The sequence below is a fragment of the Urocitellus parryii genome, chromosome 2, assembly GCF_045843805.1.
Source record: "Urocitellus parryii isolate mUroPar1 chromosome 2, mUroPar1.hap1, whole genome shotgun sequence".
Classification (NCBI taxonomy): Eukaryota; Metazoa; Chordata; class Mammalia; order Rodentia; family Sciuridae; genus Urocitellus; species Urocitellus parryii.
In genome coordinates this window covers 96,187,955-96,210,208 of record NC_135532.1, presented here as the reverse complement: position 1 = coordinate 96,210,208, position 22,254 = coordinate 96,187,955, and the positions used below count along the sequence as shown (strand labels likewise).

At 43.0% G+C, this 22,254-nt stretch overlaps 1 protein-coding gene across 1 annotated transcript; it reads right to left on the bottom strand.

Annotated features, from left to right (window-relative positions):
* Positions 1-18,886: 18,886 nt before the first annotated feature.
* On the bottom strand, positions 18,887-21,752 carry LOC113179324 (U8 snoRNA-decapping enzyme). Its single transcript, XM_026383890.2, has 3 exons — positions 21,587-21,752; positions 21,216-21,485; positions 18,887-20,326 (listed from the first exon to the last, which is right to left on the bottom strand). Exons 1-3 carry the CDS (start codon positions 21,722-21,724, stop codon positions 20,147-20,149), a joined length of 588 nt encoding a protein of 195 aa, XP_026239675.1. The 5' UTR covers positions 21,725-21,752; the 3' UTR covers positions 18,887-20,146.
* Between the last annotated feature and the right edge of the window lie 502 nt (positions 21,753-22,254).

The window sequence follows — 22,254 nt, the reverse complement described above, 5'->3', positions numbered from 1 at the left end:
AGAGAAGGTGGGAGTTCCCTGAAGCAAAAGGAACATGGCAGCTGCTGAGATGGTCCCTCAGTCCCCCAATTTACTCACAGGAATAGCTCCTCTGGTTCCACCTGAGGCAAACCCACCCGTCTTCTAACTCTCCTGCAGTTGGCTCTCAACATGAAAGTTCACCAGCCATGTTGAGTCCTCAACATGGAAGTGGGGTTCCTTGGAGAGCCAGGCCTGCCCAAGATATATGGGGTGGGGGTCATCAGTACAGCCTTTCCTCAAACTGCACTCCTACCAGCATTCTGGTCTTCTGAGCTACCAACAAAGACATTCACTCAGCTCTTCTAAAAGAGTTCTAGGCATTTTCTAATCTGCTTTTTCCAAAAATATTCCACGTTTTCCCTATGCAGCAGTATGGAGAGGTGGGTGTTCAGGAGGTAGTGAGGCATGAGGCTGAGCTTTCCTCAACGGGATGTGAACCCTACAGCTAGACTTTATGTAAAGGGCAACAATGCTTAGGTTCTAACCTCAGCACTACACATGTGCATGCTTGGGCACATGCACATGCACATGCACGTGCACATGCACATGCGTACACACACAGACTTATAATGCTGGGCATGGTGGTAACTGCCTCTACTTCTTGTTCATTGGGGGGTTACGCAGGGACTGAAAGTTCAAGATCAACCTAGGCAACTTAGTGATGTTATGTCAGATTCATGCGTCCCCAATAGACCTCCAGGAGCCGAATCCGATGCAATCACGCAAGAGTCTTTATTGCAATCTCGAGCCTGGATTCACAACCATTCTCAACTCAGCGGTCCCAGGGAGTGAGTCCTAGTCCTTTGTTCAGTGAGATTTTATAGGTTTTGGGGGATACGCTATGTGTCACAACATCACACAACAAATCATTCCATACCACGGGAAAAATCAAACAACAACTCTTAACATTGATTAACACATTCAATGGCGGAAACAATTTGGGTTAGGGTGATTGGTTAGTACAAGAGGAGGATTCGTTTGAACTGATTGGTTTAGGCCGAGGGGTGTACGTGCTAAACTACATGGTTTCCCAACATGTTATCAGCCACCATTTGGCATCCCAGGTATTTTCCCTGTCTAATGCTGATTGGAGATTGCTAGGGGGTTGCTATGGGTCCTTACCTAGTCTAACTGAGTCAGGGACACCAGGCCGCAGATCTCTCCAGTTATTTACAGACAAACAACTCAGCAGGGTGGGTGTGCGCTTAGGAGTGCTCTATGGGTTTTTCCAAGGACAAGGATCACACCCCTTTCCTTGGACAGGCTTTGCTCTGAGGTAGAGGCTGGTTTCTCAAAAATGAAGTCACATTAATTTCTCAGTGAGACCCTTTGCCAAAAGAAAATAGAAAGGGCTAGGGAAGTAGCTCCAAAGTAGAGCACTTGGCTAACATGTATGATGTCCTGGTTTTGGAAGACAATGCAAGATTCTGCTTACAGCTATCCCAGCCAAGCAATAAGGATGTTGAAAGGTATTAGTCTACCAATTTCCTGACTTTCTTTGATGAATTTTATTTCTAGGGATGTTATCTCCTGAAATTTCTAGCTTACTCTGCAATAGGCCAACCATAGTCCAATGGCCAGACAAAACCCCTCAAGCTGAGAGTCAACAGAATTCACATTAGGCAGCCATCAATGTGACCATGACATGTGGGTGGGGCATCCAGAGCTCAAGCTACAATAGGCAGAGAAGTTCCCAGTTAAGTAACTCAATGTGTTTCTTCCAGATAAAAAGAAAAGACAAGCTCCACTCTCCTGAGGACTCTCTAGGTATCTGAAGCTGAATTTTTACCTCATCTTATTCTGTAAGGGTCCGGCAAAAAGTCAGAGGAAGAGACCACCAAGAGACTGACTCATGCAATTGCAGAAGGGGATTTATTGAGGATCCAATTCAGCGCGCCGAGGCTCCAGGCTCACTCAAGAAGGGAGAGCAGCCCAGAGCCCAGAGCAGAGGTTAAGCAGTGCTTAAGTACACTTTTTGAGGAGGGCGGGCGCTTTGCATATATCAGAACAAATCAGCATGAGGCACGGGAAAATTGAACAACAACTCTCATACATGATTAGCACATTCATTGGCGGGAACAGGTCGGGCGGGGGTGATTGGTCACTCCTAAGTGGGGTACACATTCAAACTGATTGGTCTGGGCCCTGAAGTGTGTCCGTGCTGGACTGCACGGTTTCTGGGAGGGGGTTGTTTTTAGCTTCTACGTGAATCGCAGGTTCCAGGAAAACAGAACTTAATTTCGCTTCAGGAAATTGCAACTTAACAGAACTTTAAAAACTTCACAGAACTTGAAACAAATCTTAATCTTATCCTTTACATTTTAACTTAGGCTTTGTAGTTTAAAAACTTTACAATGCCCAGTCTTTTACATTTTAACTCAGGCTTTGCAGCTTAGAAACTTTACCCTTTCAATTCTAACACCACAGGGTTCCATTACAGTCCTAGATTGAGCATTATGGTTTTAGAAAATGTTAAAAAGGGTCTTTGGAGTTAATGCTTGGGCCATAAAGGAAACTAGATGTCTGCAATTTTTTGCTAAAATTGTATAACATCTCAATTACAAGCATATGAGGTTGGATGGGACTCCCGCTTACCTTAATGGCATTACTTCTCCATGCATTTAATGTGCTCCCTCTGGGCTCTGTTTAGCATGCCGATTGCTATGCTGGAAAGCAGAGGGAGGGAGAAAGGCCAAATGCTGGAAATCTGAATCATTCTTGTTAAAAGATATTCTCCATGCAAATGGGGAAGGAGAGGAAAGAGGCTCATATTCCTCTACAGGAGGTGCTGAAATAGAGACCAAAATGGAACACAGCCTTGGGAATCCAAAGGATCACGATGAATTCCAACTGGTGCCAAACATAACCACCAATGTGCTGCCCTACCAGTGGGGTAAGGCTGACTCTTGGAGAAGTGCTACCCATGAGCTGCCTGTCCACTACCATTTCCCATTGTCTCTCCTCCCCATTCCCGGTGTGCTTATCTCCCCAGGGGGTTGCGGTGTTCTTAGAGAACATTCAAATTTGCAGTTATACTCAAGAACAGTGTTTCTTAGACTTTAACCCACATGAGAATCTCCCAACAACAAATAACTATATAAAACCAGGAGGTCACAAAGGAAGGGGTTTCCCACACCTATGCCTGAAAACAAGAACTATCCCAGAAGACTCTGCCAGACCCACAATGTTGCACAAAAGCCATGACAACCTTACACAGAAAATACTTTGATGAGGATGTCATCCAGCGTAGGACTGATCCAAACCTTGCTATTGATCTTTTTATCCAAGAACGTTCAATTCAAAACAACTTATGTAATGCTTCTTATTTGGGCTTTTAAAAATCTTCTCCTTGCTTCAACCTCTTTGAATGCACTTGTGATCATTTACCAAGTTTTGTGGTTCCCCAAAGCAATGCTCTGCAATGCCAAATAAACTTTTTAATCTTTAAAGAATCTCTCTCCATGTGTTATTTAGATTGAGAACACCTAATTGAAGAAGGCCTGGAACACTCCTATACTACAAAGGGTTAAGCATCCAGCGACACTAAACAAGAATTTGGGCATTGCAGAAATTTGCCTCAGAGAGGAGAGGGACACCCACCGGCTTTTATCAAGGCCAGATTAAAATGAAAGGGGAAATGCAAGGAGAGCTACCTTGCAGGGACAAAAGGCAGGGAACTGTCAGCCAGTTAATTGAGCCTGTGCTCCTGATTTGTGCTTCTTTCCTGCTCATGGTTGTTAAACTCAGAATTGGTTTTCTAGAAAGTGATTTTAAAACTGCAAATTCATGATTCCCTGTTCAGCCTGGTTCTCTACCAGAAAGCAAGACTTGTGTGAAAGCATCAGCTCTAAACATTAAGGAATCCTTGCCCATGATCCCCTCCCAAGTCTCCTAATGCTGGTACAATCTCTTCTCCAAGAAACCAATGCCTGCCATATTTGCTTCAGCTGCTCATTTGTGGGTAGCTAACACTAGCTCAGCCTAACTTCCCCTCCCCATCTAACACACAAGAATATACCTACATGCTCCTGGAATTCCAGAACTGAAAAATAGCTAACAGAATAATCAGCAACCATGAAATCTTTACCTCTCACATTTGAGGGTTTATTTAAAAAAAAAAAAAAACAGATACTCATGATATGAAGGATATAAAGACAAAAAGATACTTTAAGGCTTTTTGTTAAGTCTTGTGAGAATGAGGGCAGGTGGCAATGGCTTGAACTGATGTTGTGATGGTAAAATGGAGAAAAATTGATAAAGTTGCAAAAAAGTTTGGAGATAAAGCAATTGCAATTCTACCATAAGTCCTTTGCCTAGATTGCAAAACAGTGCTAAATATTAGACATTAATCCAAACAAAACAACATCTTGAGTGTGGAAAAAAAATGTTTAAATAGGACCCCATAGGTCAAACTTTGCAGTAGTTTTGGAACTTCTACTCTAGTATCTTCCAACATTAACTCATTTTACTCTTTCCATTAACCCTATTTGGTTAAGTATGATGTACCTATTCTGCTGATGAGAAAACAGAGGCTCAGAGAGCCTAGAACATGCCCCTGTATTCATCTGGTGGCCCTGAATTTCTACACCTGTAAAATGAAGACAGAGTGGTTTCTGACATCCCTGAAGTTGGATGTGTGTATACAAATGGAAATGTGTACATTTTTCTTAGAAAAAGGTTGATAAGTTTCATCATATTTTCAGAGAAATTCTCGACCCAAACAGGTGAGAACCACTAGCTGAGGAATGAATAATCACAGAAGGTAGTCAGATAGCCAATAAACAGGCAGAGTCTCCGCTTCTCTGAGGAGGGGGGATTGCTAGGGAAAGAAATGGGCTTGACTAGAGATTAAGTCATGCATGTCTAAGTACGCACTGTGGGGACAGTGGATCTGTAAATGGCTCAGGAAATCAGTTACGGTTCCTTTGGTTGCTCACGTCTCTCTTACTTGCATAACTGTGGCAATTCCAGAGCAAATGCATGCCCACTTGGGCCCAGCAGCAGCACGATTCCCATGCACCAATCTTCAAGGAATATTTGTAAAGCTACGTGCTTCAGAGGACATAATTCAAGGCCAGTTCCCATGGCTTGAAAACATGTTTATGTCTTTTTAAATTATTTTATGGTACCCTGTCCTGTTCTTTACCAAAAAGGGACTTTCAGTAATAAAAACATGAAAGGAAACTAATAATAGTAATGACCACAAAAGAAATGCAACAAAGACTTGCAGTTTGTTAGTATTTTCTTTCTTCTATCCTTCTGTTATGTTCGGTTGTTTCTACAGTTATTAATCATTCAACCAGGAAAAAAAATCGGGGAGAGGCAATATTTGTACCGATTAAAGGTTCAGACTTGCATCCACAGCCTGGTTCAAATCGTATCCTTGCCTATAATTTTGAGCAAATTACTTCAATTCAAGTTAGTCTCCTCACTGTGCTTTCAGGTTCCCTGACCTATAAAATGGGGCATGATTATAATCCCCACCTCAAGGAGTTTTTGTGATTAAATTAGCTTATATATGTACTTTGAACAATTCCTAGCACATGCAAGTGTTTGATTAAGATTAGCAAATAGAAATATATTAGCTGTGCTTGTTGTCAAGGTGTGAGTTTCAAGTAATAGAAGACTCTGATTAAGGAATTTACTAAACAGACACTGGTGAGCTCACAAAAATGTTGATCCATTCGGAGGATTGGAGTCAAGACCCAGATATCAGGCCCCAAATAATGCCTCATTACTGGTTCTGGTGAGGAAGCCACTGACTGCAATATATATTGTGTGGAAGCAATCACCTGCCTTCTTTTCCTAGGTAAAACTCCTGCCTGCCTGTGTGTATCAGATTGGCAGAGACTAGACCATGTCTGCACTCCAGCTGCAAGGGAGTCTGGGAAGGCAAATTCTCTATGCAGCACTTTCAGCTTCTCCTGGGGAGATGGCCATTCATTAGGAGTGCCCCTCAAATGTAATATGTATTATACATTACAAGTAAAAGTACACACACTCTACAAACGCTGTGTAAGGCCAGAGAAAGGCTGGGGAGAAAGAAAAACTAATGTAAAATTGTTAAGCGGGCCTAGATTCTCGGATCATTTAATACCATTTAAAAGATAACTATGTTACTGGGGCTCCCTGCCAGAGGTGTGACTCTGGGGTTCCAACAGACTAGATTTGGTCATTATGCTGCATCGGGAGTCTAGTTAAGGAAAGAGAGAAGTGGTGGTAAAGCAAGAAGAAATTAATTCATTTGCAGTTTGGCCAAACCCAAAATAGCACAGAATTTTATAGGATGAAAACACAAGCTAAGAAACAAATTCAGCATGTTGCAGGTCTGATTTTGAAAGTCTAGTTCCTCTGACAGGCTTAGGGGCAATGTTCATCCTCAACACAGAATGGAGCTTTGCAAGAAAAAGAAAAAAACTTTAAAAGGATAGGTTCCCAGCTTGTACTTAAGAGGAATATATTGAAATTGGAAGCCAGGGTGGTGGTACACGCCTGGAATCCCAGCTATTCCAAAGGGTAAGCCAGGAGGATTTCAAGTTCAAGGACAACCTCAGCAATTTAGCAGGATCCTGTCTCAAAATAAACATATAAAGGGCTGGGGTTGTAACTCAGTGGTCGAGTGCTTGCCTGGCATATATGAGGTCCCAGTTTCAATTTTCAATTCTTAAAATAAAATGGATAAAATGAAAAGGTCAGGTGCTTCTTTTAAGTATTTTAATTGAAAAGAGGGCCCCGTTACAACTTTAGCTCTTTGGATCCTAGTTTTCAGAATCCTGAAAAAAGGGGACCAAATCAGGTAAACTCTGACTCTCTAAAAGTCATTTGGAACTTGACAGCTTTTTTGGTTTTAGCCACACACAGGGGTAAGGGAAAGAAAGTTCTTGATTACCTCTCTACATAGGCCATGAGAGTGCTAAGATTCTTTTAGGCTTTTCTTTGGAATTTCTAGTACATATTTTTAGAATTATCAATATTTCACCCAAAAGTTTTTCTTTAAATGTATAACACATATGCAAGTTTGTTAGTTTTGCTGAAATCTCAATTATGATTACATGATATCTCAATTTACTTTCCTGTGGTGGATGTATCTTTTATTTTATAAGCCTAAGTTAAGGCTTCCCAAAGTGTTTCATGTCAGGACAATCATAAAAATGATATTTTTATAGTATGAGGTTCCTTCAGATCTGGAGGAGGTTGAAGGATTCTACTCTTTGGTCACCCCAGTCCTAGCCCAACCACCCTGAGAATGGAGGGCATCAAAAATGTCACCATCAGTACCAATATGTGAAGGGCTCCTTGGAAAGGTGTGGTTTACCAATCAGAAAATTAAGTCAATATAACGGAGCACTTTACACATACATTTCTAAGAAGAATCTGCTGCTGCATGCAATGGATCAGAAAGGGTACATTTCATGAAAACAGAGACAGGTGGAATAATCCAATGCCCATCAACAGGAGAAAAGTTAAAGAAACTTGTATACTCATACAATGGAATTATCTTGTCAATAAAAAGACAAGAACTACTGATTCCATGCAATCATAAAGGTAAATGTCAACACTAAGAGATAGTGTCTCGAAAGACAAGATACTATATTTTTCCATTTATGTGAAGTTTTAGAACATCTGGAACTAATCTCTGGCAGTGAAGTGGGGTGTGGGGATTGAATGGGAAGGAACATGGAGAAATTTTCTGGAGTGCTCCAGTTCTCTTGATCTTGATAGGGTTTGGATTACACGAGTGTATGCATTTGTCACTCAAGATTAGTTTGTTCACAGTACATAATCTTAAAAACAAAACATAATAAATAATTGTTGAAACTCTAGTTAATAATATCCATGCTGAAAGTTTTAAGAGTGAGATATATTGATATCTGTAACTTAATTTGAAATGCATCAAAAAATGGATGGAGTTGGGCATGATGGTGTATATGTGTAATCCCAGCTATTCAGGAGGCTGAGGAAGGAAAATTGCAAGTCTGAGGCCACCCTGAGCAACAAAATGAAAAAGGGATGGGGACATAGCTCAGGAGTAGACTGTCCCTGGGTTCAAGGTTCCATCCCCAGTACTGGGGGCAAAAATAGGGAATGATGAATGGATAAGGGAATGGAGAGACAGAGATGTGATAGAGCAAGTGATATAAGTTAGCGGTAGGATCTAGGAGGCAGGTCTATGAATATTCACTACATAATTGTTCCAACTTTTCTCTTTGTTTAATGATGTAATACAAAATTAGATAAAATATCAGTAAAATGATAATAATGTGGGGAAAAATTTTATTATGCTATTTAGGGTTAGGGAAGTTCTGGTGTATATACAGATGCTACAGAATTCTAGAGCATTAAAAGGTCTAAGAGGTCATTTCAGCGAATCCTTTGAATAGATCAGGAAACCGAGAGAAACAGAAATTAAGGAACTATCTTAGGTCACGCAGCCAGTGGGTGGCAAGCCATGCCCAGACAACCAAGCTGAATTCTGTTATTTGAATTCTATTATTTAGGAAACATTCTGGTCTCAAACAAGTGCATTGATATCAAATGTGTTTTAGAACCACGGAGTTTTATTTGTATATAATAATATATTTCTGCAAACTATAATCCTTGAGATTCTACCCAAGCAATTAGTTCAAACACTATTTTTTTTAAAGTTTGTAGATACTGGGATTAAAAACAGAATGAAATAGTACTTTATTTTAAGCAGCTTAATTAAGGTCTTTAGCTACTCATCTATTTATTGCTTTATTCTAAAGTATTTTTTGCAATGCCCAACTGCTTTGGCAGAGCAGAGAGAAATACAGTTATTAAGTACTATTATCATAACAACTTCAGAAAGCAGCAAGTACTCAGACCTTCAGCCGTACTTTCTGGGAGCCAAAGCTTCACACAAACATTCCTCAAAGACAAGTAAAATATTCATATGAATCATCAAGAACTATTTGTTAAATCATTTTCAGGGTTTCTGAGTCATTACCTCTAAGAAGATTTAGCTTAGGCTTAATTTGAGGAGAAAGGAAGAGCTAACAGTTAATATTTTTTTTTCTTTTCCTCTAAAAGGTACTGGTCCTGCACCATGCTTCCTTATGCCGCACTCCCTACCGCTTCTCTTAAGAGAGAAGCTGCAGAGGTACATCGGTCCTTTATAAATGAGACATGTCTGCAAAGAATATGTTCAGGCCTCCTCCTAGGTTAAGGTGGTGTACAAGCATAGGCTGCGGCTCCCTCCCCAAGAAGCAGAGGCAAACATGGATCTGAGAAAATTACCAATCACACTCCAAACCATGAAAACATCCTGGGGAGAAAGAAGGCTGTCTAGAGCAGGTCTGTGGGTGCAGCAATAGGCAGAGAGGAGGGTTAGGGAAGGTCTCTAAATCCTGCTTTTACCTCTCCGCTGCCTGGCTTAGAATGGATCATGGGAACCAGCAGCGCAGGCACCGGCTGCCAGGATTGTCAGAATATCTGAAAGTACTTTAAAATTCCTGCTGGGGTGAGGATTGGTGAAAACAGAACTGACCAACTGATACTTAGCATCCACTCATTCCACTCTATCCAATCACACACAGGGATGGTAGATTTTAATCCAGGAGATTACTACCTGCAGGAGTTTCCTGTAGTGTGGCACCAAAAATAAAAGTCTATTAAATTATACAGTGTCTGGAGCATCCAGTATGGGGCTTATCCCTTCCTCTGTCCCCTAAATGCACCTGGAAGGATTCAACTGCAAAACACATTGGCAGATAGGGAACAAGATTCCCCAGGCAAAATAACAGTCCACTACAGACAAGAAATGGAACAACAAATGTTAACCGAAACTTAAGGAGCAAGAGCTTAAAGCAAACATAAAAACTGAAAGAGATTAGCATTATGAGATTAGCATTATGAGACAGGAAAGGGAACGCACAAAAGAAATGAATGGGAATATTAAGGATTTAAAATGTAATAATTACAAAAAGAAGATGCTATAAATAACAGGATGGATTTAATTGATAAATGGATTTATGAGCTAGAAAGATCAGTTGAGAAATTCTCCTAGATGGTAACAGGAATGAAAGAGGAAAGATAGAAAATATAAAGGAAAAGTGAAGGTGTGGGTGTGGAGGATATAAACAGAGGCACTTGGCGGGCATGGTGGCACAAGCCTGTAATCCAGGCAGCTAGAGAGGTCGAGACAGGAGGATTGGGAGTTCAAAGCCAGCCTCAGCAACCACGAAGAGCTAAGAAACTCGGTGACAAGAGGCTTAGCCCACAATTCCCAGAAAAGATATGCATAATAAAGGTAGATAGTCTTACTTAAGCAAAATCACATTTGAAGTGGAAGTCAAGTCCTGAGTTTGCAACTTACTTATACATGAATACTGCATTGAAGCTATGACCACCTCCATGAAGGTTGATTAGGCAGTAAAAGCCCAGAAAGTAATACAGAACCAGAACTAGATTTGGCACCTGCCTGACTGGTCCAATGTGAATTAGGCCATCAGTCCGACAAAACCCCTTAACATCTATTAGCCAATAAATAGGTCAATAGAAATTAAGGGTGAATGCCTACCATCTCTACAGGGCTAACTGCAAGAAAACAGCCTTGTCATCAAGAAAGAGAAGATGGGTTTGTTTGAAGTAGTTTGGGATGAAGTTTATCACTGAATTTACCTGCTCTTTCCTACTTGTGCATCTTGTTCGTCCATACATAATGAGAAAGCAGCATTTACTTACAAATGTCACTGAAATGAAGTCATGGAGTAGGTTTCCCTTTTCTGGTATGAAATTCAATCAGAACCACTCAGATAGCCAAATCTCAATTACAAATAAATGTGAAGGCAAGAACAATTGGATAGTTTTTTTTTAATGGTTTATTCTTTGAAAGCCCAGAATTTTCTAGCTAGAAAGATAAAACTTCAGGCCATCTTAAGTGGTACCCGAAAAATACACCATTCTTCCAATAGACTTGGTTTACCCGTTAAAAATGTAAGAAAATGATACCTGCTATGAGCAACTTACATTTTAGTGTATGGTGTGAATTGTATAAATGTCTGTCTTTTTTTGTGTGTGTGTGTGGTAGGGAGGATTGAACCTAGGAACATTTAACCACTGAACCACATCTCCAACACCTTTTTATATTTTATTTAGAAACAGGGTCTTGCTGAGTTGCTTAGGGACTCACCTTCCCCAAGCCACTGGGGTTACAAACCTATACCGCCATGATGTCTTTAACTGTTCACCCCTATCTCTTTCCATTTCCATTCATTATCGTGTGACTTTGCAGTTCCTCTTATCAAGAAGGAAAGTGCACTCTCCCACTCCTTGATTTTGTCATGTCTTGTTATGTTTTGCTTTAGCCAATGGAATTGTTAGCAGGTGTGATATGACAAAAGGCTGGAAAGTCCTGTGTAATTACCCTTTGCTCCTCAATTATGTGATCAAGAGAAGAATATTTTAACCTAGTTGGCTGCTCCCAGAAGGAGGATGAGACACACATGGAGCTAAGCTAGTTCCAGCCAGCTCAGCCCAGAGCAGCTGACTACAGGCTGGCTGCAGGTCTCCAGATGCATGAGCCAAATAAATGCTTACGTTGTACAGTTGAGATTGAATCGCTATTATGTAGCTTTACTGTGGTAATTATTAATTAATGGAATGCTCATCAATTAATTACTATTTAATGGAATCCAGGATGCCACTGGCCCTCTTCTAAATATGACCTCCTACCCCCAGGCTCTCTCCCTCTCTTCTCTCTCTCTCCAATTTTTATCCTTGAAACATGTTTTATCCCTGTTTAAAGAGTGCACTTCCAACCCTGACACAATGCCTGTAATCCCAGCAATTCGGAGGCTCAGGCAAGAGGATCACAAGTTTGAGGCCAGCTTCAGCAACTTAGCGAGACTCTGTCTCAAAATGGAAAAAATTAAAAAAGGGCTGGGGATGTGTTTCAGGGATAAAGTGCCCCTAAGGTCCTTTTCTAGTACCAAAAGAAAAGTGTGCATTTCCAGATCTTTCTTCATGCATTGATATAAATGAGTGATACTCTTATTAATATAAATATAAATCTCCAATACATGTCTCCAAGGGAGGTGTGATCTGAGATTTTTAGCATAGACTTTTTTTTTTTTTTTTTTGCTACTGGGGATTTAACTCAGGGGCACTCCACCACTGAGCCACATCCCCAGCCCTATTTTGTATTTTAATTAGAGACAGGGTCTCACTGAGTTGCTTAGTGCCTAGCCATTGCTGAGGCTGGCTTTGAACTCCCAATCCTCCTGCTTTAGCCTCTCCAGCCACTGAGATTACAGGCATGTGCCACCACCTCATTTAGCATAGACTTTTGTCCTATGATTAGCTACAATATATGAACTTGTAGACCTACCCCTCCCACCACAACTAGTGTACGACCGCCACCAGCTGTCATGCTATCGGATCTGATGCAAGGATTTACTAATTTAATTCCTTTCCAATAGTGTCATGAAACTGAAGCAATATGATCCTCTCAACTCACCAATTTTATCTTTAAAAACTCCAAGTAGCCAATACATATTTATTCTGGTATATGGCACTATTGAAAAAAAATCATGGAAGTTCTATTTTTGTAAAAGGACATCTGCCGCAGTCACGGGTATGATCCAATTGCAGTGGTATCAACCTAAGACAGGAGGCTGACGCCTAGAGGTCAGTTTTCCAATGATGGGTAAGAACCATATGTTGAATTGGACAAACCTAACAGGCACGGTCCCTAGCCACATTGCTTGTTGCTTAATTAAACAGAAGGGGGGAGATGCTAAGAGCCACAGCCAAGTAATATGATGCATGGCATTTTTGGTTGAAAGGTGATGCCAGCTAGCCATTGAGATGATATGATTATGTTAAGATTTGCATTCTTATGGATATTGGACTCCTGATGTCCACCTCGGCCTGCTACGGGACTCCTGGAGAGTTCCCATTGTTTGGGGAAGTACAGTAGGAGGGAATTCCGGGGGACTTCCTCTGGGGTTCCGGGAGAACGCCGGGTGGGTCCATCGGGATTCTTCCCGGGGGCATATGGGGCATTGGCGGCAGTTTCAAAAAATAAAGTTTGTTCCTGCTTGAGTGGCTCGTGATTTTGTGCCCAGCCAGACTGCAGCAGACATCCAGGCCTTCACAAGGTGAATGACAGCATCTCAAGCATAGCCAACAACAAAAAAAAAGAATATGAAAAGCATCTCTACATACCATGAGAACATTATCACATTCTAGTCAACAAGGCTGGTCCTGAGTTCTGAACCTCAACATGTACCTCAGATGAGCTCATCTGTACTGTACCCATCATTTAATGATTAGTAATATAGTTGCTAGGATAGCTCCAGGCATTCTTATAAATTAACTTGTAGCCTATGAATTAAAAATGATTAAGTAGTTTGATTGGATGGGGTAAAGGAAAGTGTTTCTTTGTATGATTAGGAAGCCATGGAGGGACTTTTGAGATAATTGGTCTAATCCCTTCTTTTGTTTTGCAGATTATTTTTTTCAAATAAATGTTTATTGAACACATTCTGTGTTCCAGGATCTGTGCTCAATAATGAACTTGAAATGCTCACAGAGGATGTGGAGACCAAGATCCAGCAAAATTAGGGAGTTATCCAAGGTCACATGTTCACAGACTTGAATGTTAGTTCAGTGTTCTTTGCTGCACCATGAGAAGATTCTTTGGAAAAGAATTTATATGAATTAATATTCAAAGTGAACTTCTATGTGGAAGCTTGTTTACTGCCTTTAAGAGCAAAGACTTTCAAGAAACACACATTCAATAAGCATTTTACTGAGTGCTTATTGAATCTACTTTATAAACAACATAACAGATGCTGGGGACATAAAGTGGTGTTCTGGAAGGGCCAGAAGCAATTTAAAGACAGAATCCTGGGCAGTGTGATATTGAAGAGGCATGTTCAGGTTGCCATGGCATCCCAGAGGAGGGGGGAGCAAAAGCTGTCTAAAGGGGTGATGAATTTTGAAGGATAAGAGGCATTGAAGGGGCTTGGGACCAGCGGGACATTTCAGGATTGGACAGCAAGTGAGCTGCACTTATTGTAATTAATAGGCCTAAAAAGAGGATTGACATTTTCTCAGTAGTGCCTGGGAGCAAGGTCCCTGATATCTACGGAGAGCATGCATCCAGTTTTAAACATTCAGCTCCTTTGTTGCCAAAAGGTGGGAGCACCTTGAGAGACGACAGATCGTCCTCCGGGAAATGAGGTAATAAAGCCAATATTTGAACAGTAATTGAATGTACAAGATGCTGGAGTCTGTATGAGTGGTTTAGGTGGCTGATTTATTCTGCACAAAGCATTTGACCTAATTGCAAAACCAAAGGCAGTATTAACTCCTATAAGCAACAGATCTAAAAAGGTTTCGGTTCTGTCTGTGCCTGCCTCTCCCAGGCAACTCTCCTACCCACTAGTCCATAGTCTTTTGAGACAGTTGCTGTTCATCTGTGTTTTCCTCCCATGCTTGGCTGGGACTTTACAGCTGTCCCTTTCACAGGATACTTCAATGATCAGGTCATCCGTGGTATGAACAAGCAGAAGGCACTCAGGATCCCAAACGCTGCACCTTAGAAAACCACCTTCCTGTTGTTCCATGCTGAAGAGGCCTCCACTCGGCACAAAGCTCCAATGTCCCCCAATGCTGCTTTAAGCCACAACCTTGTTTGTTCTCGTGACTTGCACCTCTTAGTTTCCATGCTCAGAATTGCCAGGTCCTGGATTTTGCCCTGGTGAACCAGGCATCGCTGAGAACCACAGACTCTGTCTTGAAGTCACTTGCAACTCAGATGCCTGCTGCATTTCACCCACTCTAAGGCATCGTTAATTTCGACGTGCGTTATTATTTCATCTTCATTAAGAAAGTGATTCATTTGGGGTTGGACAACACATCTTTCCTTAACTACACAAATTATGCCCCATATTCTTCCTGGGATGGGTCCCATATCCAGCTCTGAATCCTGTTCTTGGTTCTTTAGATTTAGTTGGCTGGTTTCTACAAACTCACAAGAGAAATAATTTAAAAATTTTTTTTCAACTAGTCATTTTATAAGCATAGAATACATATGTATTAGATTATAAAAATATGAAAAAGAAAAACCTAATAATAAAAAATAATAATAACTGCAGAGTGTCTATCCATGGAATTTATTTTATTACATAAATGATCAAAGAACATGGTATGCACTCTATAATTTCCAGAAGTCAATAAAAGAATAAAGAGGATTTACTGAGGTTTTATAAGGCCCAATATGACTAACTTGGTAAATGATTTTAGGGCCTTTAAAGGTCTATTTTATCCTTAAAGTTACAGAGATCGATATTTATCTTTTGGGAAAAGTATATTAGTTATATTGTTGAGTGTGGGTTTTTATTTGGACTATAGAGATAATAGCATCCCTACCTCATAAGGTTGTTTTAAAGACTAAATATGTTAATATGTGAAAAGACCTCAGAATAGTCCCTGCACACAGCGAGCACCCCTAAAATGTTGGTGGTTATCTTCATCATTGGTTTTAATATTCTTAGATGCTAGATACCCATATTGGCATTTTTCTGTCAAGACATGATAGAAGTATGTTTAAGCTCTTCTAATATTATTCTGTTAGCTTATTCCTGAATTTCCAATAGATTTTGCTACATATAATCTGAAATTCATAATTCTGTGATTATTGTGGCTTTCTGGATCAATTAAAAAGTTTTACACTTTTAACAAATCAAATTTTGACATTAAAAAATGATGATTTTTTTTGCTTTTGGGCCATAATAACCTGACATTCTTTGCCCACTTTTTCATGTCCAACCAGAATCATATTGCTAGCATGTCCACACAAACAGTAAAATTTAAGGTTTTCCCCTAGGCATAGAGTCTTATAATGTAAGAAGGCAATACTAACACTCTCTCTCTTTTTTTTTTTAGTTGTAGTTAGAGGATTACCTTTTTATTTTACCTGTTTATTTCTATCCAGGGCTTAGGATTGAACCCAGGGCCTCGCATGTGCTAGGCGAGCACTCTACCACTGAGCCACAACCCCAGCCCCTAATACCTACTTCTTTCCCAGTGAAATTAGTACTTTTTTTTTCCTACTCTTCTTCCAATTAGTACTTTTTTTTTTTTTTTACTCTTCTCTCTACAATCTTTGAGGGGAGAAATCTAGTATTTTGTGGCTAGCATACTAATCAATTTTTTTTTTACTTTTACATTATGCACATTTTCTTTCAACTTGTGCCATTAGATTGTTTTACAGCCATCATTAACTTAATTACTTAGCACTAGATGAATATGTAACAGGAGGTACTGTTCATAACCAGCTCACTGGTGTTCTCTCTGCCCCAGCAGCCAGCACGCTCCAGGGAAAAGGCAGTGTTGACAGGTGGAAACACCTGGATGATTATGCTGAGAGAGGCAGGCATGTGTGTGGTGGGGGTTGAGAGGGGGGGGGGCTCTCACCTTCCCAGAAACAACCTGTGCTAAGAAGCAGGAGGGAACCAGCATCCTGTGATGATCCTATGCTGGCTGCATCTCTCCAAAGCTCATGCCCAGTGCCCCTCCATTAACCCTCACCCCAGGATCCACAGCCCAACACTTCAGATAAGGAAAAGAGGTCAAGAGCTGGGCTGAAAGTCCTCCCAGTAGTTAGCAGAGGACATAGGTGGTGGGGGTGGGAGTGTTGCACAGAGCCTCCATCTTCTGTCCACCACACAGGGTTGGACTGAGCAAGGCCAGGGAACACTGAGTGGCAGGCATTCCTGGCTTATTCAGCCCTCAGCGGATGGGAGTAGGTGAGAGGAGGAGAAAAGCAGAGTCTAAGCTAGCCTGTCCTCCCTCTTGTCCATCTGCATACTGCTGGGATCAGGCCGCTGAAATGAACTCAAAGCATGATTGACCACTTTTATGATGGCTGGTGGGGAAGCCACCTGCTGACTGGGCGGGTTTGTTTGCTGGAGAATTCAGAGAGTTATGGACACCCCACCCCACCCTCTCCAGGGACCAAAGGAAGGTTAATGGAGATGGAGATCTGTGAAGGACCCCAAAACTGGTGAACAACATCGGACCAGAGTAAATCTGAGGATGAGTTCTGGGTGCCATCACCTAGAAACCAATCCTGAGCTGAGGTGTCTGTTAGTGGAGCGACTATGGGTGAGTTTCTCTGGTCTCTCTCAGCCTCAGGGTACCCCCACCCTCCCTTGCAGAGGTGATGAGGCCTGGTGGTATCAGGCACAGATGAAGCTGGTCCAGCCTGGGACCCTGGGGGCACTCACAGGGCCCTGTCTGTGTTTGCCCCCCCCCCCACCGCCCCTTAGAGTTTACTTTAGATACAAGATGACAAAAGCAATAGGTCAGGATAACATGACAGAGTAATTAACCCCTTCAGGAGCTACTGGATCTTTGCAGCTGCTCCCCATCACACTCCCCCAAATGTCAAAGGTCAACACCTGCCACTGGGTCCCACATGGCTCTGAAGTGCACTTCCAGACCACTCCCCACTCTGATCCTCCAGTGCCCCTTTCCTGGGAGACTCTGTCCTGACATGCCCACTTGTACCTCCTGGCAGCTGGCACTGGCCTTGTGGTCACTGTCTTGGTCACTGAGGCTTCTGGCTCTTGATTCACACCATCCTCTTCAGCATCTGCCAGTGTCTGGCCTCCTCACCTGTTTGGGGACTCATTCCACCCTCTTGCCACATGTCTCAATCTCTGTCTTGAGCCTGTCCCTTTCAATTTTTTTTTCCTGTCCCATAAAGTTTCCTTTCATACCCAACTTGAATATCTGAAAGAACAAACAAAAAAGTCGCCCTTGAATTCCCCTCTTCCCACAACCAGTCCATCAGGAGGCCATGCCAATGGCACCACTTTGACCTCTCTCCAACATGTCCACTTCCCATCCTGGTCAGGGTCACCATCCTCCACTATGGACATCTGCTCTGTCTCCTCCTCCTTCTTTGATCCCCTTCCAGTCCATGTTTCACACAATAGCAGAAATAGCTTCCTTGAAACATACACCAAGCCCCTCACTATGACCTGAAGGCCCTGTACCATCTGGCTCCAACCTAATTCTCCAGCTTTAGCTATGTCTAATGATACTTTTTTTTTCTAGACTATTCTCATCAGTTACAGTGGTATACAAATTCTTTGCTACTTCTCTGCCTAGTCCCTCACTCCCCACCAAGAAGCAGAGCATAATCCCTGTACCCTTGAATGTTGGCTGACCTTAAAGGACTTGCTTGACCAACAGTGTGGCAAGTTACACTGCAACTTCCAAGGCCAGGTCAGAAGTCTTTATCTCAGTCCCCAGACTACTTCCCTGGGTGTCATGAGTCACCAAGTGGGAATTTCATCTACCTAGACTGTATTGCTAAGGCCACATACAGAAATCTGGGTCCCACTCAGCCCAGTCTTCCCTGCCAAGATGCCAGACCTGTGACTAAATGTACCTAGGATACTGCGGACAGGCCTTATGTGCCAACTCAATACCATCAGGCCTGTTCAAAAGATGTGCATCACAGTCATGTGGAGGGGTACCCAGCAGGACCCCTTGGAAATTTCTGGTCCACAAAATTGTGAAATATGAAATACTACATTAAATATTATGTTATCAAGTTTTGGGATGGTGTGTCACGTTTCTCCCCCCCTCTCAGCCTTGACACATGCTTCTTGCTGGAAAACACTTCCCACCTATGTGATCACTTCCGTCTCTGAAATGTTCACCAAAGAGGACCCTTCCAAACAGCCCAAGTACTAAAATGGGACTATATCATAGCTTATTTATTTCCTTATGAACGCTGAGCAAGTAAACAGGCACACATAAAGAAAATTTTTAATCTTACTTCCTCCTAGAGCAGATGTTTAGTAATCTATGGACCAGAGGCTAGCCAACTGCTTTTTTATTAGTGTCTTAATGGGCTATAGCAATACAAATATATTTATGCATCGTACAGATAATATTTTTGCTGTTGGTTATACTGGGGATTAAAACCATGGGTACTCTATCAGAAATACATCCCCATTATTTTTAATTTTAAAATTTTTTAATTTTAATTTTTAAATCCCCAGTATTTTTTAATTACTATTCTTTTGAGACAGGGTCTTGCTAACTTGTCAAGGTTGACCTTGGACTTATGATCCTCCTGCCTTAGCCTACCCAATAGTTGGCATTATGGGCATGTGCCACAAGATTTGATTTGAACAGATAATTTTGACATGGCAGAGTGAAGAAGTTGCCATTGAAACCATGTGACCTACAAAGTCTAAAATATTTACTGTCTGCCCAACCCTTGCTCTAGAGTCTTAGAAGAGCAAAAGCTATGAATTTCTCCACTTTTTATGGTACATGGCAGGTTTAGGTACATAATTAGTATTTGTTGAAATAATTGAAGATTTTAGTTGCCTAGCTATCCATTCTTACTGAGAGGATCTTTTTGGTAGGGCAGGCTATAAGGGGCTGGGTCAGTTCCCTGCTCATTTCCTCAGAGACTAAGGTAGCACAAAAACAAAAGCCCTAGAGACCAAGCACAAGGACTTTGGTGCCTTAAGGTCAGCCAAAGAAGACCTTGACACCATCTCAGCCCTTATGCTCAGTTTCAAGGAAAGAAAAGAGTGAGGTATCCATTAGTACCATAACCCACAGCTATGGTCAACCCCCAGGGAAGGGTGGGAGCATCTCAGGGAGCAGAGGGTCCTCTGCTCTCCTCAGTGAACTTGAGTTGGGATAGACCCTGGAGAGCAGCCATGCAGGAGATGGGGAAGCCCCGCCTCAGGAAGGAGCAGGGACGAAGACAAGGCAGGCCCCATAAATGCCACTTGCCGGTTAGCCTAGACATGATGGGACAAAGGGGTCAGGCTGTGTGGTCACAGGTTGTTCCTGTGCAAGCCTGGGGTGTCCAGGCTGTGTATGCACATGCACAAAGAGGCAGACCCTGAGAATCTGCCTGGATTGCTGGGATGAGGTATGGACTTTTGACCCTGATGTCATGAATTTGGAGGGCCCTCTGCTCAAAACACATTGCACACACATGTCCTTTTAATCTGGTTTCATCTCTCAGGCCCAGAAGAGAAAACATTCCCCTGTCCCTCCATCATTTCCTCCCAAGGTCCCCAATCAGGTTCCATGGATCTATAGAGGGTTACATTTAGTGATGAGCGGGGGTCTTAAGACTTGAGAAAGAGCCAGATTCTAGAAGTCCCAAGTCTTGGAGGGCTTCCAGTAGCTGTTCCCGGGCAGCACCAATAAAGGAATTCTCCAGGAAGGCAGGCAAGCCTCCCACTCCATCTCGCAGGGTATACAGAGGCACCCGCACCAGGCCCAGGACCTGTGAAAGCAAGACAGGAGACATTTGGACCCCCATAGCTAGTCATGTTACCTGGATCCTTTTTGCAACAGATCTCTCTAGAGCAAAGATCTTACTTCCCTTAACAACTAGGCAGAACCAGCTCCAAGGCTCATACCTCAGTGAAGTTGAGTGATCCCAACCCTGAGCAGGTGCCTAATCCAAGACATGCTCTCCAGCTCCATAAATGCTAATCTTTACTACCTCGCTCCCTGAAACCTTTAGTGATTCCAGCCTCTAGGATTTAGGTATAGCTCTATAGCTGAGGTTCTTGAATGTGGAATCTACAGTAGCTGTTTCTGCATCACTTGGGACCTAGTGAAAAATGCAAATTCTCAAGACTTCCTCCAGCCCCACCTCTCACTAGCAATCGAAAGAATGGGATCCAGGAAATCACTGTTTGAGTATATATTTCTAAAGTGAGCATAGTAATCACTGTTTTCATAACTTCTCCCTGTGATTCTGATATGTGCCCAATTTGATAAAATACCACTGTACGCAATCTGTCTCTATTCGCCTAGCCTTTAGCACGGGTCATAACTTCTAAGAAAAAAAGGGGGCCCAAAATTAAGTGCTTAGGATGTCTCAACTGATCATTATCACATTATCAATAAGGAACAACGGAGAAACTTGGATGGATGTGCTCTAGAAAGATCTCTGTAGAGGCTGATATGGTGGGGGAAGAGGACAGACCTGCGCGAGAGAGACTGGTTTGGCAATACTATTCTGATTAGAGATGAGCAAAATCCCAACTACTCCTAGAAACTGCGGAAGATCGCAAGGTCTCAAGGGTTATGACTCCTTTCAGGGAGGATTTCTTTGGGGAAAGAGGGGCATATTGGGTGTGGGGCGGGACCCTGGCTGGCCCCACCTCCAGCCCATGGTCCTTGGCTTGCGGTGCGCCAGCTTCCACAGCCTCCAGCTGCTTTAGGGTCAGGCGCTTGACATAGAAATGGGCCACCACGCGAGGTCTGGCCCCAGCGTGTGAGCTCCTGTAATCAGTGCGCTCCACGCGGAAGGCCGACACCGCTTCACCGAGCTCCTCGCGCAATTCTCGGTTCAGCCCGTCCTCCAGGCTGCTGTCCTGCGCGTCCACAAAGCCGCCTGGGAAGCCCAGGCGTCCATCGAAGCGCATCTGCATCTGAGGGAGGGGAAGTAGGGTTGGCTGAGGTGCCCAAAAGGTGCGCCCCCGGGACCGTGCAGGGCTGGGGCGGGGAGTGGCCAGGCGCGCCCCCTCCTCACCAGCACGGCGTACCGCAGCGGGATGCGGCCGAAGAGCATCCCCGGGTCGGGCGCGTAAAGCAGAGCGTGGCAAGCATGCCTCCAGCCGGACCCCAAAGCCAAGGCCTCGGCCAGCTCCACCTTGTGGCCCCCGGCCATGGCTGGAAGATCTCTCTCTCTTCCTGGTCTGGACAGACCACGTGGTTTTTCCAGGGGAGTGGTGTCTCATCTCCCACCTATAGGGTCCTGGCTGGGGTGCTAGGGCCAATCCCTGAAGGGTATATGGGCGGGACCGGCCTGTGTTAGGGCAGGCCTGATGACTGATTCCGGCAGCAGCCAATCAAGGCGGGGCTTTCAGGTAGATCCTGCGGGACTGTTGGGAAACTGAAAGCTTTCTCTCGGTTGGGCATTACACCGAGGCGGGCCTGAAGCGGAATGGGGAGCCCTGAAATCCTGGCAAGGCCAGTCAATAGATGCTTACGTCACAGTTTGAATCCCAGGCCTTTCCGGGGAAGTCCCTAGAGCAGCTGGGAAATGCTGCTTTTGTAGCCTGAGCAGGATCTAATGGCCCAGGAGTCCCCATGGTGGGAGGAACAATGTAGTGTGGTTCTGGAGACTACTTTTTGTTTATTCTGGACTATACACAATTCTAGGGGCCTGGGGTTGCGGGTAGGAGGGGAATAGGGCAG

Bases quoted from the DNA above. Each gene is read 5' to 3' on its own strand.
- LOC113179324 (XM_026383890.2), bottom strand. From the start codon at position 21,724: ATGGCCGGGGGCCACAAGGTGGAGCTGGCCGAGGCCTTGGCTTTGGGG. The intron at 21,486-21,586 runs GTGAGGAGGGGG...CCCCTCCCTCAG, and splicing joins CGCTGCGGTACGCCGTGCTG to ATGCAGATGCGCTTCGATGG. The intron at 20,327-21,215 runs GTGGGGCCAGCC...TTGCTTTCACAG, and splicing joins CCAAGGACCATGGGCTGGAG to GTCCTGGGCCTGGTGCGGGT.